This window comes from Lycorma delicatula, chromosome 1 (assembly GCF_047948215.1).
Source record: "Lycorma delicatula isolate Av1 chromosome 1, ASM4794821v1, whole genome shotgun sequence".
Classification (NCBI taxonomy): Eukaryota; Metazoa; Arthropoda; class Insecta; order Hemiptera; family Fulgoridae; genus Lycorma; species Lycorma delicatula.
In genome coordinates, this window is record NC_134455.1 from 80,007,685 (window position 1) to 80,023,817 (window position 16,133).

General features: G+C 30.8%; 1 protein-coding gene across 2 annotated transcripts in view; it reads right to left on the reverse strand.

Moving 5' to 3' along the window:
* LOC142319489 (ubiquitin carboxyl-terminal hydrolase 48-like) overlaps nt 1-16,133 on the reverse strand; it is a 417,524-nt gene that overhangs the window by 161,114 nt on the left and 240,277 nt on the right. For both annotated transcript variants that reach the window (XM_075356825.1, XM_075356833.1), the window contains exon 15: nt 14,150-14,259. In XM_075356825.1, coding sequence (XP_075212940.1) covers nt 14,150-14,259 — 110 coding nt within the window. The remainder of the gene's footprint in view (nt 1-14,149; nt 14,260-16,133) is intronic.

Consider the following 16,133-nt stretch of genomic DNA (forward strand, 5'->3'; position numbering starts at 1 on the left):
GATAATGTAACTCAATATATTAACATTAAGTTGAAAAATTATTAAACAAGAAATATTCCGACAGATTTCGAAGTACAGAACATTATTATTATTATTATTCATAAATATTTTTAGACACATGTAAATTACATAACCAACATTTACAAGCTGTCTCTTTTATATCTACCATTATCCTAGGTATGTAAACCGATCCTATTCTGAACAAATACAAAATTTGAATTATGTGTATAAATAAAAGTGGGAAAATAAAAATTTATTTATTATTTAATCCTTCCACAATATATAAGCTTGTTAATATAGAATTTTGCACAAACAAAAAACAAATTCTGTATATTCAAGGTATTATATAAATTCATAGAAATGTACTTGTTACAATCAAAATTGAGATGTTTTCTTTTTATCTCATGACTTGCAGTGATCAGACATTTTTAAAATTTAAATATCTAAATAATAAGATTTTAAATCTAATACAACACGATTTTATAAGAAATGGCGTCGAAAAAGAAATTTTAAATTTAGATTCATCAAAATTGGATACTCTATTTTTTTTATTTAAAAAAAAAAAATGGATTAATTGAAATTACACAGGACAATTTGCTCCAAAGAAAGGTATCTTACTATTACATTACAAAGAAGGTAATTTAACGAAATAAAAATTTCAAAACAATACTTTCTTAATTAATTTTTAATGAGTAAAATTCCTCTTTTAAATTAAAAACTATTACTAATTTATAAACCCATAATTTGGCATCGGTTGAAAGAAAAACCGAAATTTAAATAGCTGAAAAAATTTCTAATCAGGAAAAGCTTAAACCGGACCACTACATTAACATTCTCTACAAAATTCATCAAACCATCCATTTGGTAGGAAAAGAGTAAAACTTGAACATACAAATATTTACGCGTAGCAGTCAAACCGAGAACCTCCATATTTTTTAAATCGATGAAAAATTTTTTTTTAAACACATATTCATAAATGAGAGCCTAATCCAAACGATTACAGGCGATAATGCTATATATACATATGTGTAATATGAGTATATGTATTTAATCTTATAGTAACTAACTTAGATAAATTTTTATAAACACATACATTTTTTGAAATGTCAAAACTCATTATTAATATTTCTGAAATGGCAGCTACCAATAATGAAAAAGGGAGTTCAACTGTAATTGTTTTTATTCAAACAATTATATCTATTTTTAAAAAAAATTTCTAAGATAGCAACGAATTGTGTAAGAATTAAAAAAGGCTACTTGTTTAGTCAATAAATAGGCCTAAATTAAAATAATAGGAAAATCGTATGAATATTTATCGTTTAATAAATCTGAATAATTATTTTAAAATAGTTTTGTTAATGATACTCACAGTTGATTAACAATATATAAAAATGAATGACTATATAGTAATAAAATTACTGGAATTTTATAACGTATTTAGAATATTTTTGAGAAATTCAACTTAAACAAACCCGTTTTGAAAATTTTAGATTTTACATTCGGTTAAAGGCGAATGATTTTTTTAAGTTACTACAGACTGAGATAATATCCTATATACGGACCGTATTCATTTAAGTAAAAATATACGTATTATTAATAAAAATTAGACGGACAAGTTGTAGAAGATATGCAGCGGGATAAATGCAAGGAGTCGCAGGATGAAGCAGGTACGGTGCGGTGAAGTGCGGTGGGGTAGCGTAGAGTTCTGCAGTGTCCTGTAAAAACCAATTACCGACTGGGGGTAGAAACTTGCCCTCCCTCCTTTTTTTCACACGCCATTTCATCATCCCCTAAGTTGGCGGTCTGAAGACAAACTCCAGCTAACGGGGATTAATCACAAGAGCTTCCAGTACGTCTTCTTCTTCTTCTTCATCCTTCTCCACTTCTGCCGCTGGGTCAACCAAGATTAAATACCCGGGTTGGCCTACTTCGATGCCGGACCGACTTCCTATAATTGGCTGTCCTTCAGCCCTTCAGTGGTGCAGTCACGTATACTTTAGTAAAAAAGTCATCACTGTAACGTCTTTTCACAATATATAACGTAAACGACGAACGATATATAAAGAAAAATGTGTATGTTTATAGTATTGGTTTTTTTAATACCGAAAAAAAATTGGATTGTCTGCTCAATGTAATAACTAGTAACAATGCTTCCTATTTATTATAAATCATGCACGTTATATTTAATTAAAATTAGGAGCATTCGCTTTTTCCTGTTCTGTATTTAAACATACACATACCCACATGCACATAATCAGTATCTTCATGTGTGATTACAGACGGCAGTAGAAATGTTTATTTTTCAAAATTAAGGCTAATTTTTAAAATAACCGCCAAGGAGTTGGATTATCTGGCTGACTTGAAGTAAAATCAGCCAATCCCATTAAAAAGTTAATCTTTTATTTAGCCAATACACAAGAGCGCGCGCGCGCACACACACACAGACACACAAATATATATATATTTTTTTTCGCGTTCTATCAGGTCGATAAAAAGTATTGAGAGATTAACAAATTCTTATAATTTATATACTCTTTTTAGTATCTTATTTATAAGTTTATGACTTATTAAGTCATAACCTTATAGTTATGATATAATAATATAATATATAATAAGTCATAACTTATTAATATATTATGAAACTTACAGTAACTAATGAAAATCTATATAAAATTAAGAAATTATTTATGAGAATGAGATTATAATTACAAAATCACTAATAAACTTTATTACAAGGTTTATTTAGTTCAAATTGTTATTAAGATTACTATTATTATTATTATTATTTCTGCTAAGATCACTTTAATTTCTATGTTGTGTACTGTTTACCTTTCTTAGCTTCATTTTTTTGTTACATGTTGACGCGTTTCGGAATTTCATTGTCAAAACTAATTATACTGGTATTTTTAAATTTCTGTTAGTCTTTATATACATTTTAATCAACGCCCCACCATTTATTTGACGTCATGTCTATGTAGCCTTCTTCTTCTTTATTTATCATTAACGGTTATACTTATCTTTTAGTTTTATTTATTTTCGCATAAAGGAATACACCTGTGACGCACTCTTCTCTGGCCGGTCGACAATTGTGACTTTGTTGTCGATAACATTCGCTTCGACTTGTCCCGCTCGCTGGCTCTCAGAAGTTTTATACTTACAGGCGAAAGGCTTACGCCTTCTGACATAAAAGAGCCGATCCAACCCTCATTCATTCAAGCGTAATGGTTTCAAAACATCCACTGCCCAAATCTTTTACACTATTCTAGAAAATCTATCCATTGTTCATCATTGTTGTTCTGCGGTTTTTATTTTTCACTTTCTTTCTTTTTCTTATTTTCCCAGTATATATACATATATATATAAGGTCAGTTATGCCTCCTTGTCGAAAGGGTTCCCCACCTTAAACACGATTAACATAAAACTGCCGAATTTGAAATAACTTAACAATAATTAGTATATATTCTTCGTTCTAAAGTTCAATTTTCTACGACTACAATACAAAAGGTCAAAAATTTAAAATGCCTAAAACTATTCTTCTCCTTTTTTTATTTCGTCCAAAATTTAATGCCATCATAATTCCATATATAGAAATTTTTAACCATTTTCGAAGAATTTATGTTGAGCCAGTCCGGAGACATTAATCAAAATACAGGCAAATACACGTACAAAGCAATAATAAAGCTCTAACCGGGAAAGTAAAAATAATTAGAATATTTATTGACTTTAAATACATTAAAAGTGCGCCCTACTTATAACATGGTAGAAAACATCAAGCGCTGTTACATTAATTTTCTATCCTTTTAATATTTATTAGATATCGATAATCGTAATGAACATCATTATATTGAGAGAAAGAGGTTTTGTAGGAGCCTCTATACTTAAATGCTTTAAATACGGTTTAAGAACAATAGAGCCTGAGTAAAGTAACAATGGCAGTAACAAGTTAAAACAATAATAATAATAATAATAATAATAATAAGTAATAAGTTAATAATAATAAATTAATGAATTTAATTACTACCGGGATAGACCCCTGATGTTATAACTTTGAACAACGTAAGCTAAATTTCAACATCTTTGTTTAATTATTTTTATAGAATAATAAAAAATGGATAGAATTAACACAGAAATGATATTTTTTTTGAATAATCAACGTAAATTAATTGTACGAGAATAAGAAAAATTATTTTATTAAAATCTCTTCAGCGACATAATCAATGATGAAGGCTACAATTTACCAAAATTGTCACAATAAAGGTTGAGTGACACAGGAAACAAAATTGTGAAAATAAGATATTTTTAACCTACCTCAAAAAAGATTTTACATTCATATTAAAGCATATTAGTATTTTACTTTTTAAAATAACAGGAAATCAATTCTTTCCTGGTAAGCTTGACCTTTGAATCTATCATAAAATAATAATTATACTATAATAAACTATAAGTTAAATATTACAAGAATTTTTCAATTGTAGAAATAAAAAAAAAATATATGCATATATATATTTATTATTTTATAAATTCTTTTATGAATCATACTCTTCTGTACTATAAACAAATATATTTATTTTATTTATCCTATTAGATCACTCAAAGTATAGAACAAATAAAGTAGGATGTCCCACCCTATTCCACCACATATGCAGGTGCGCCCCCGCGATTTACTCGCATCATCAGCCGCACTATATATTCACATATTCATCTCAAATTACATTACAAATTTCGTAAAATACAATAACATATCATGCATTTACTTATTTTATTTAAAATTTAAATCCTTTAATGTTTTATTTTTTTATTTTAAACTTTTTTTCGGTTAAATTAAAAATTAAAACAAAATTTAAAAATATGAAAAAAATAATAAAAATTAAAATTAAATTGTACAAATTTTCACATATATAAAAATATGATGTCAAGGCATAAAATCAAATAAAAATAATTTTAAGTAAAGCAACTATGCATGTTGTCCATTTAACCGAACTAACTTTTCTGCTTACGTACGTATTTCTGTTAATGTACGTATACAAGCAGTCTTATGGCGGAAAAAAGAGATGTCACTGTAATATAACACGGTAAAATATTTGTAACTGTCTTCTTGTTGTGGGATACCTATGTATTATTTAACAGTTGCCTTGTCAATCGAGAATAGACGATTGATTAGCAATATGAAATGATAAAAGCCTAATGTAGGTTGCTGGAAGAATTTCTTCAAATTAACCGATTAAATTTCTTAAAGGTTGGAGTAATGTAATAATTTTTAAACTTCAGTATCCGGCTTACTATTTAATAATTTTCTACGAATTCAAGTACATAAAGATTTTATTCTTTTACCTTCCATACATCGGAAAACTGTCATTAACGGATATTTCCTTTCAGCTTTTCGATTCAAGCGACTTTCTTCAAAGACGTTCAAAATTGTCATTATCCAAACTTTTTAATTTGAAGGGTTAGCCCTCGCCAGTTTACATAATAACAAACCAGAATTTGATCGGTCTACGGTTTGAAAAAGATTAATCATGAAAATTACTTTAAACAGAATTCGATAATTACAGAATTAGCGCATTTAGTAACCGAATTGTGTCATTATATCGTGTCAACAACACTGAAAACTTACCACCATTTTGATGAATTCTACAAGTACCAGAGTTTGTTACTAAGGTTCAATTTTTTACGACTCAATACGATCTCCCTTGTAACAGGAGTACTTCAAACGGAAAGGTTTAAATGATTTACTTAATATTGAAAATTATAAATATATATATTTTTTTTACATAAACAGTTGAAAGACTAGTTTGAAGGATTTACTAAACAAGATTCTAAACATCGTACAAGTACAGCAGAATTTTATTTTTTTTCTTGATTCAATTTGAAATAGATTTATGAATGAATGTATAAAAATGATCTAAACGTAACTATTTTTTAATAAAAATAAAAAATCTTTGCTCTGACGCCCAACGTTTTGCAACTATTAAACTATTACTCAAGTTTCAATAAGCTAGACACCATCCAAACATGGTACTTTAAATGTGTGTCGATAAAAATCAAAAAGGTTTTTCGATTTCCAAGTTACTGAGATGAGTAGCTCAAATTTTTTCATAACGAACTAAACAGTGCTTTATAAAAAATTTCATCGACTTTATTTTCGGTAGGGAGTTGATATTACATAAATACATCCTCATGTTAACTACGTTAAAAGAATTTCAAATATTATATCTGTACTTCTTTATGCTCTATATTTGCAATTGTATTATGTTTAGCTCTTGTCAGACAATATTAAATAACAATAAACATCTTTTTTGCCCACGTAAATTACAAATAGCGGTTAAATATCGAACTATTAACCGTTAAATAATATGTACTATTTACTGATATTCTGACTGCTGACAGTAACTGAATTAGTTAGGGTGTGCGCTACACAAAACCTCTAACGTTAGGGTAGTAATAGATACGTAAGATATTAATGAACCTCTCTCCGGTAATGAAATAGTAAATGAATCTCTTCATTCATGTTTATTAATCGAAATAACTGAGCCACCGCTACGTACGCGTTATCTGTGCACAGACCATTGACTTGGCCGCTGCGGTCAGCATCTACCGATTATGTTCGTATGATTAAAGAGATGACCGCTTATTTACAATCAAGACAATGAAAGCTGCTTAAAATCTAATATTACGTCGGTAAAATTTGGGGCTGATCTTAATAAAATGTTAATTACCGAAAAAACTTCTGAAGTATCGGCTTTTTCTTTATTAATATTTAAAAAAAGTTAATCTACATAGAATTTTTTTGTTAGGAATTTTGCAGTACAAAGTTATTGTACTTCATTTTGTTAAACATTTTTTGTCTATATTCTGCTGCTACTTATTCAAAGTTGGCTCAAAAATGGCTAAACCGATATTTTACAAAACCTCCAGAATGTTTATTATTTTTTTTTTTACAATTTTATCAAACCACATTTTTTTCATAAGTTTATCAATACCGCAAAAATGTTGAAAAGTATCTGCCATACTTTAGAAAAACTGAAAAATTCTGAATGGCAAATTCACCCGGCTTTCTTAAATATTTATCGGTAACAGCTCATTCCATAATTAACTTTTGCAGGATTTTAAATGAGGCTTACCAAAACATAAAACGTTTTGTTGTTTACGGAAGGTGTTACCAGCAACTTTGAATATGTTCTAGGGAAACAGGAACATCATTGACTAGCGCAATTGTATAATAAGGAAGGAATAATTATTTTTAATAATTGAAAATCAAATGCTACAATCTAAAACTAAAAATCTTAATTTCCACAGGCTACAATCTACATTTAATTGCTAATTTACGATGAAAATTTTATTATATTATTGCTTGTCCAAACCAAATTGTTGGCACAGATCTGATGAACAGCATAGCTGTATATCTTGCTGCCAAACGAGAACAGGTTTACAGTACTACTTGTGATTAAACACATATGCATACGGTACGACTATTGTTTATTCTAGTCAATGAATAAATTCATGTCTTGTACTTATTAGTTACTTATTTAATCGTAAATTTATATAGCATTAAATTAATAACTTATTTCTTAATTAGATTCTGAAATAGATATGTTATGCAATATTATGCAGAATGATCGGCTATTACTGATTAGTCCTTAGGCCGAAATGTAATTTATTTATAGTTAACAACTACAAAACATCCAAGCCAAACACGAAAAAGATAGATGTCTACTGTTTATGCTACACTCTTAGACGAACTACCGTACGCTGCATTAGGTTATGAGTCATACATACGAAAAATTTCTTTATTCAGATTTGTGTAAATAATAACCGAACGATGTGTCATTCTAAACATTCAAGCGAAACATTAAATCTCTATTTATACAAACCGTTCCTGATTAATTCAGACACTAACTTGGTTTTATAAATGGTTTCGTTCTAATTTATACTGTATTTGCAGTAAAGAGTATTTTCGGTTAATTTGTGTGCATCCAAAGAGTACAAGGTTATCGTCCGATTATAGCGTTCTTTGAGTTTCAATTCTTGAAAGTAGTTGAGGTCTTAATTGAAATTTTAAAAGTAATTTATTCGCGTTAAATGATTAAATTTTTGTCGGCTCTATTCTTATAGTGGTGAATTAATTTTATTATTTTGCATATTACAGTATGTCTAATTTACATGGAAAAGTCATTCACCGCCAAGGGAAAGAAATTATACACAAAGTTTTTAATTGCATGGCAGGAGAAGCTGCAGTTGCAATGTTTGTAACTGACCTCAAAAAATAGAAAGTGTTGCATATGCCACATGAGTCTCAAAAAGAACAGTTCAACGAATAACTGGTGAAATATTTCCGGAAAAAAATTCATTTCTCCTCGCAAAAGAATAAATCGCAAGTATGAAGTGACAAACCCGGACATTTTTGATCGGAATGTCATACGACGTAAAGGGTTAAAATTTTACTTAAACGAGGGCTGCCTAAGGTCTTATCTAAGGAAACTTACCGCAAAACTAAAGAGTAATGGGGTATTTAATGGGTAAAAGAGTTACGGACATTTTTGTTAAGCACGGACTTCAAATGGAAAAAAATCGGAAATAACAGGGCAATTCTTATTGAAAATCACGATATTCAGTACAAACGGTTTGTATATTTGAATAATGCTGAAGACCAAGACGAGGTAGATCGAATTGAAGACCAATCGTCTACGCCGATGAGACTTATACTTTAAGTTCTCACTGTCAACATACTAACCCCAACCCCGGGGAAGACACCCGCCTAGTGAAGTTCCGGTCACCCCCCCTCCCGTTCCTTGACCTGTTGGGCTTTAACGGGAGTCGTCTAGTCTATCGCCCTCTAACTTTTTACATCTCATAGTAATAAGCCTGGCCTCGTTGGAATGCCACCGATGCAAATGCCTTGATAGACATTTGCATCGGTGATTTAACTCAGATTATTGCCTTCGTTGTAGGCCTCATCCGGACATCTTGAATGTCATACATTCTCTGAACTAGCTAACCGAGCTCGCGGAAGTGCGAATCTCGCGCCTAGTTCTACATATTATGAGCCAATTTCGTGAATGCCTTGTAATTCGAGGCAAAAACAACACAACATACCACCAAACATGTTGATCGCAACAACGAAATTTAGCCCTAGTTCCCTTAGTGAAACTCAGCTTACGCGTTAAAATAAGCCCCTGACTTAGGAGTTACCTCTCATTGCCAACAGAAATGAAAGCCAGAAATGTTGTCAAATACGCCCATTTCAAAAAGAGAAAGGATAATAATTATCCAAGCCGGTAGTGAAATGGGATTCATTCCCAACTGCTTGACAGTATTTCAACAGTGATAAAAAAATATCGGTTGACAAAACATCAAAATAATTAGAAAGTCGTTCTTCAAATGATAATTTAAAACCAAGGAATCAGGTGTAACAATAACTGAAAATAAAAAACCAAATGACATTAGTAAAAAAGACGCAAACACCAGTAGTAATAAAAACCAAGCAAAATTCAACATCTGTTGACAGTAGCAATTTAAAGGTGAAACAAATCACTGTGGGAATAATACAGAAAATTTTAACTGATAATGATTAACTTAATAAAGAAAATGATAAATGCTCAACAATTTATGATAATGAAACAGTTGATGAAAAAGTTGATAGTTTTGGGAAAATCTAGTACTTTTTAACCGAATCCGAATTTCCGGACGAAAATCGTAATCATCTCGAAAAAAGTCCTAGCACTCTGAAAAATTTGTTCGACCTCCCGAGACAAAGCCCCATCGGATTCCAGTGGTACCCCCCGACGGATGATAATATTTTCAAGGGCTCCTGGGGCGCCGTTTGGAAATTGGTGAGGAGGTGAGATGGGGTGTCACCGTAATATCTCGGAAACCGCTCATCCAATTTTCACAATTCAAACGGCGTATGAATCAGCAGGTCGAGCGCAAACTGTTTAACGCACTGGGTACACTCTTGATCGACTGGATCTTGGTTATCCGGAAATTAAATCGTTTAGCCCTATGTTTTGATTGCACTCACCCACCGTAATACGTACCGATCCGATCTTTCACTAAATAAACTCAAAACTGTGTGCTAGCGCAGCTGTAAACTTATTAAAAAGAAGGAAATAAAAAATATATGTAAAAAAAGCTTTCTGAAAACCACTCTTAAATTAAACGCTCTAAAAGATAAAAAATAATTTTAGAACGGTATCTCAGAACGGGGTGCAAACATGAGCACCCCACTCTTTAGGCCATTCATCACGCATATGAAAAAATTGGCAAAAACATCAAATTTTTAATTTGAAGCTATGACTTTCACATAATATTACGTATCACCACCAAAGCTTGCTGTCAAATCTATTCTAAGATACCATCCTAAAATTACTTTTTACTTTTTGGAGCGTTTAATTTAACAGCGGTGTTAAAAATTTCTTGTTTTTACATATTTTTTATTTTGCTTTTAGTATTTAAAAATCTTAACTAAATATTTTTGTATTGTTTTATTCGGCTATGAATTTAGTTTTTTATTTAAATATAAGTTTAAATATAATTTAAACATTTATGATGTGAATTTGTGTATCGATTAGAATAAATATTAGTATAAAAAACACTAAAAAAAAAAAATTATACCGTAAATTAATATAAAAAAGTTAATTAAATTAAAAAATAATTATGATTAAAAAATTTATACTGTATGCATACCGTAAAATTTATTATGCAGTATGTATACTGTCTCCACGAGTAGCATATTATAGCCCCGTGCTAGCCAGGCAACCATATAATCTGTACCAGTTCGGCTTGGACAAGCAATACCTAAATGTAGTTTTCAATTAAATTATATGACAAAATAATTAAAATCAAAATGAATAGATTGTTTGTTAGAATTACGCGTTAGAGTCATGACATACAGTATTATTTATATGTGCTAGAGTAGTGTCATTGGGACTACCTCACCCAATTCACCTTAAATCACTGTCATCTTTATTTATTCTTTTTGGGAGGGCGAAAAACACTCTTGTGTTATCATCGCCCGGAACAAACATTATAAAATATTTAAAAAAAACATATTTCAAAATTATTAAATAGTCGAATACAGATGCAAAGACCTTAAGAAACAACAAGATATTTGATAACATCATAGTATTGTTTCCAAGAATATCTTGAATGTTACCGCCCAATTAAAATTTTTAATTATATCATCTTTTTTATCTCAAGCAACTACATTAAATATATAATATTTATATATAAGGACCGATATAGCACATCAGTTAGATTAGAACTGTGAAAAATATTCACTGGAGACATTTCAAAAAAAACTACTAATGAACTACAAATTGGATTCATCTGAAAATAGGGGTGGTTCCCTAGCCATTTAGAACTAACCTAACCGGCTTAGTCCTAAAGCAGTTTAATATCTGTATTCATCAGATATTATTGGTTACTGGTCTCGGAATAGCAAAAAATATTCACATTTCGAGAGGGATGAATTTCTATCAGAAGCTAAAAAGGACGTTAAACCGTCATTTATGTGACCGGAACCGGCCAAGTTAGGTAAATACTATCAAAACTGCTGTCAAAGAAAGGCTCTACGGGGAAGAAAATAAACATCAGAAGAAAAATTCCTAAACGAAATTATATATGCTCTTCAGAGAACCTCTTGTTGTATATTTCTGATACAACAGGCAACGTTTGTGATCAATTGCTCGCTGGGTAATGAAATCTTTTTTTTTTTCCTCGGTCATTTGACTGGTTTGATGCAGCTCTCCAAGATCCCCTAACTAACTATATCCCTAACAATTTGTTTTACATATTCCAAACGTTGCCTGCCTGCACAATTTTTCCCATCTACCTGTCCCTCCAACATCAAAGCGACTATTCCAGGATGCCTTAATATGTGGCCTATAAGTCTGTTTCATTTTTTCGGTCTGTAATTTCGGTTTTTCACGGCAACATATACTCGTACGTTTAATAATACGTTAACAAAAATCCATCAGGAATTCGGAAATTTTTGTTAAATTTCTAGTAATGTTATTAAAAGTAACTAAAATCAAGCTTGTTATCACTTCCTTGTAAATCTTCAACCTCGTAAAGAAATAAAAAATTTAAGAAAAGGAGGCTTAACGAAACGGATGGAAAGGATAGAAAAGGGTAATTGGGGAAGCTTAATAACAGTCGGATAAGCTGTACTAAGTATGTACACCGCAATTAGATTATCTGTTGCAAGAGTAACGCGAGCGAAACGAGCAGACTAAATGAAAATGAAAGATGTCAGAATTCTATTAATTTATTGAAATAACGGTTGTGTTCTGTTTATATTAAATGCTATTACGCTGCAAATGGTAGTAGCGGGTGTGAACGCTACGTTATGCCGTTGTACTCGCACTTCATATCAAAATGAATAATGCTCTAATTTTCAAGCTAGACTAAACAGTGGAGTTGATCCGTCAGGGCAAGGTGTCGGGGTGTTAATGAAAGAGCATTAGTCTAAGAGGGCGACATTTGCATGAGAATAACATTTAAAACAGAAACCACCACTACCACACGGCCTCCACCCGAGAGGGTGTCGCTCGGCTGTGCCGCCGCAAGAGGAAGGAAGTTACAAAAACCGAAGGGGCAACAAACTCCCTTGCCCATCTCCTCCTCTATTCTCGTTTGTAACAACAAAACACTTAAAACGCATTACAGGATAAATCAATGACATAAATAAGTGTTAACAGTAACTACGGCGATCTACATTGCAACGTACTACATAAACTGCCAACAGATCGGCAACAAAAGAAAATATTATACATATAGAATGCGAAATATCATACGAAGTTTTCGACTGCCGGAATATACCACACTTTCTTCTTAACGAGCGCTGTAAGAAACACATTCATTCGAATTATACGGTTATCATTCTTAAATTGATACGACAGAGATGTAGCTGAAATTTGTTGACGAAGGAAGCAAAAACTCTTGTAAAAGTTTGAAGTGTCTACTTTACCCTAAGAAAATTGTTAAATATTAAACAACATTATTTTTAATTTCCTTTCCAAACAGTGAAATAGTCTTTATTTTTCAATAAATAATTATTTAATTATAAACACATTACGTCACATCATGTTTATATTTCCATTTAGTTTTTAGTAAGAACGTTGTTTTATGTTTTTCCTTGTATACAATTTTTACCTTTTAATAAGAATTTTTTAACATAATGTGGATTATTTAAAAAATGATACACTATACCTAAACCATCTGACAAACTCGCTTAATGTCTCATCCGACTACAAACCAACCTCTCTTTGATAATAACGTGAATTTAATTCCAGCAACCAAACTACACGTAAACTTGGTCGTTAAAATTTAATCCAAATATAAATAATCTAAAACATTAAGTCAAACGACATCACCGGTCACGTTTTTAACTACTTATCCATCGATGGATTACAAAGCTAAAAAACCATACCAGAAATTTAAACTACCCAAATTACATATCAGAATTTTGTTAGAATATTTGGATAAAAAAGCTAATGAATAATTTTATTCTTAATACAATCAACGTTTACATTTTTTTTTAAAAAGTCGGTACTTCAATTTTATTTTACTTTTTGGAGAAAATATTATCTATTTTCACGGAATCTAAGATTAGCTTTTAGAATAACAGTACGAGTTCGATGTTATTTAAATAAGTAAAACTTGACCACGACGATGAAAGAGACAGAAAAAATTGAGTTTTGAAAGAAAAAAGGCAAAAAAGATGAAGCCAAACACATATGAAGCCCAATAAAGCATAGGAAGACAATAAAATTCGAAAAAATACCCGATTCAAAAGAAACAGTTGGTAATCAGCGCGGAAAATCTATCTTTACGTGCATTTCTCATCGAATTCGTTCAAATTAAGAACTAGAAACTGAAGAAAGATCTAAAACGTATAGCTGTTGAAGAGAACTGGTAGAAATAAGCACAAGATCAAATCCGATGTAAGTTACTACTGAGGAAGTCGCATGATCTTTATAACCGCAAATCAATGTAAACCACTACAAAAAAAGAAATTACTGAAAAAAGCTATAATTACTGGCTTCAATGTATTGAATAAAAGACAACCCAAATAATAATTAACAATTTAAAATTAAAACTGTTCAATAAAATAAAAAAATGTCAACAAGATAAAATAAGAGAAAAATACCTGGATCAGTCATTACAATGTCATCATCCATAGCTGTGAGACTTACAGTATATTCAGCGGAGTAAATAGAAGTTAATATACCCCATTCAGGGCCAGACAGCAACACAATTCTGAAAAAAAATAAAAATCTCAAAAATATTACTACGTAATACAAATAATAATCATTATTATTTTAACTGTAAAAGGAATGAAGTGAAAAATAAATAAAACAAATATCTAGTACAGAAAATACACTCAAGCACTTTTTACATAAAGCTATCAATAACAGGAAAAACTATTTTTATTTGAAAGAAGTCGAATATTCTAATCTACTTGTAAAAAAAAAATATTAAATTCTAAACATATTTTAAATTAAGTAGGGAAAACGAACATTCAATTATGACAAAATAATTTTTCCCTTGGTGATGGCGTATAACTGAAAGCGATCGATTATTTATTTTTTAGACTAGGTTGAAATAATTTGTTTTTTATTTCGTATAAAAGATTGACGACAACGGATCACTTACATATATAAGTATAAAACTAACAGCTATTTCAGTTGTTTATAGTCGACGTGAAAAACATCTCGATTAGAAAACATCTCTTTTATAAAAACACACCAGCAGGTTGCGGGTTTACCTACAAAGTGCCAACCAACGAACAATTTCGAGAAAATTATTTATTACTGATATTATAATTGTACGTAATGTTTTCATTCAATAAAATTGTCATCAGAAATAAGTTTTTTTTCATAAAATTAAAAATATAATAAGGGTGGGGGGCAAACATATCTAAAAATATTATTAACATTGTCGTATCTTTCATTATCCGCGACTACAAATTTTCTGGATAAATATTATGGGAATTCCTTCTCGTCGTTCTTTAATCCACAAATTCCAATACTGGCAAGACGATAGGACAATAAGCCTACGCAATGTTTCTATATTTATCGGGCAAAACCAGGTTTTAAAAGTTCAAGTACACACACAACATGTGTGTGTATGTGTTATTGCTCCTCTCTTAAGTTTTAACAAAGAGATAACTATATGGAACATAATAGAAATCAATGATATTCAATAGCAAAGAATAATTCGTCGAGTTTAAATAATGAAGCAAGCACACAATAATATAGTATATAATCGCAGTCGAATGGAATGCAACGTTAACCCGTGGTTCGGTTTGTTTCTGAGTTGGGTGTTATTGAATGATATGGTAATTAGGTGGTACATCTTATTAAAAGTGATTTACTGTGTGTACAGGGTAGTCATTATGCAAATGTGCGAGTTGTTCCATCCAGCGCAAGTGTGCCCGCCCGCCTCTAGCGGCTCTACCGCCTGACTGCCATCAGATGTTTTTGTCTCTACTCCGCAGCCCGGCCACTGCACACACAATTCTCGCTGCCGCACCATATTGACAATTAATATCATATTAGTCGGTCTATGCTAATCTAACGGTCTAACAATCAAGTGTTCAACTCCATCCGAACTCTTTTGTTTATTTTATACTGAATTGAACAGGCTCATTTTAAATTCACTCCTTAACGTGCTTATTATTTTTCAGTCTTCATAAACGCTGACAAACCAAAAGAACAGACTCAGAAAAAAAAACATTTTTAAAAATATAGGACGTACGAACAATTGTTCACATCTACAACATACGACCACCATCCCTAATGACTATAAATTCCGCAGTTAAGGAAATTAATTAATCATTGTGACACATAATTTTATGAAACGCAATTAAATGAAAACTCAATCGAGGAAACTGGTTTTAATATGTTTTATCTTATTATAAAAATGTAAATTACAGCAAAACTTTCCGGTTCAATGTAGAATACCCAATATTATCAACTACAAGAGTATGGAGACAACGAATTAAAGAAGAAATTATATTTACGGTTTAAATTTTTAAGTGAAAAAAACGCAATTGATTGTACGCAGAATATACGTAAAAATCTCAACATGCTCTAACAAAAACCGATTTTTCTTTTAGAATATGTTAATGT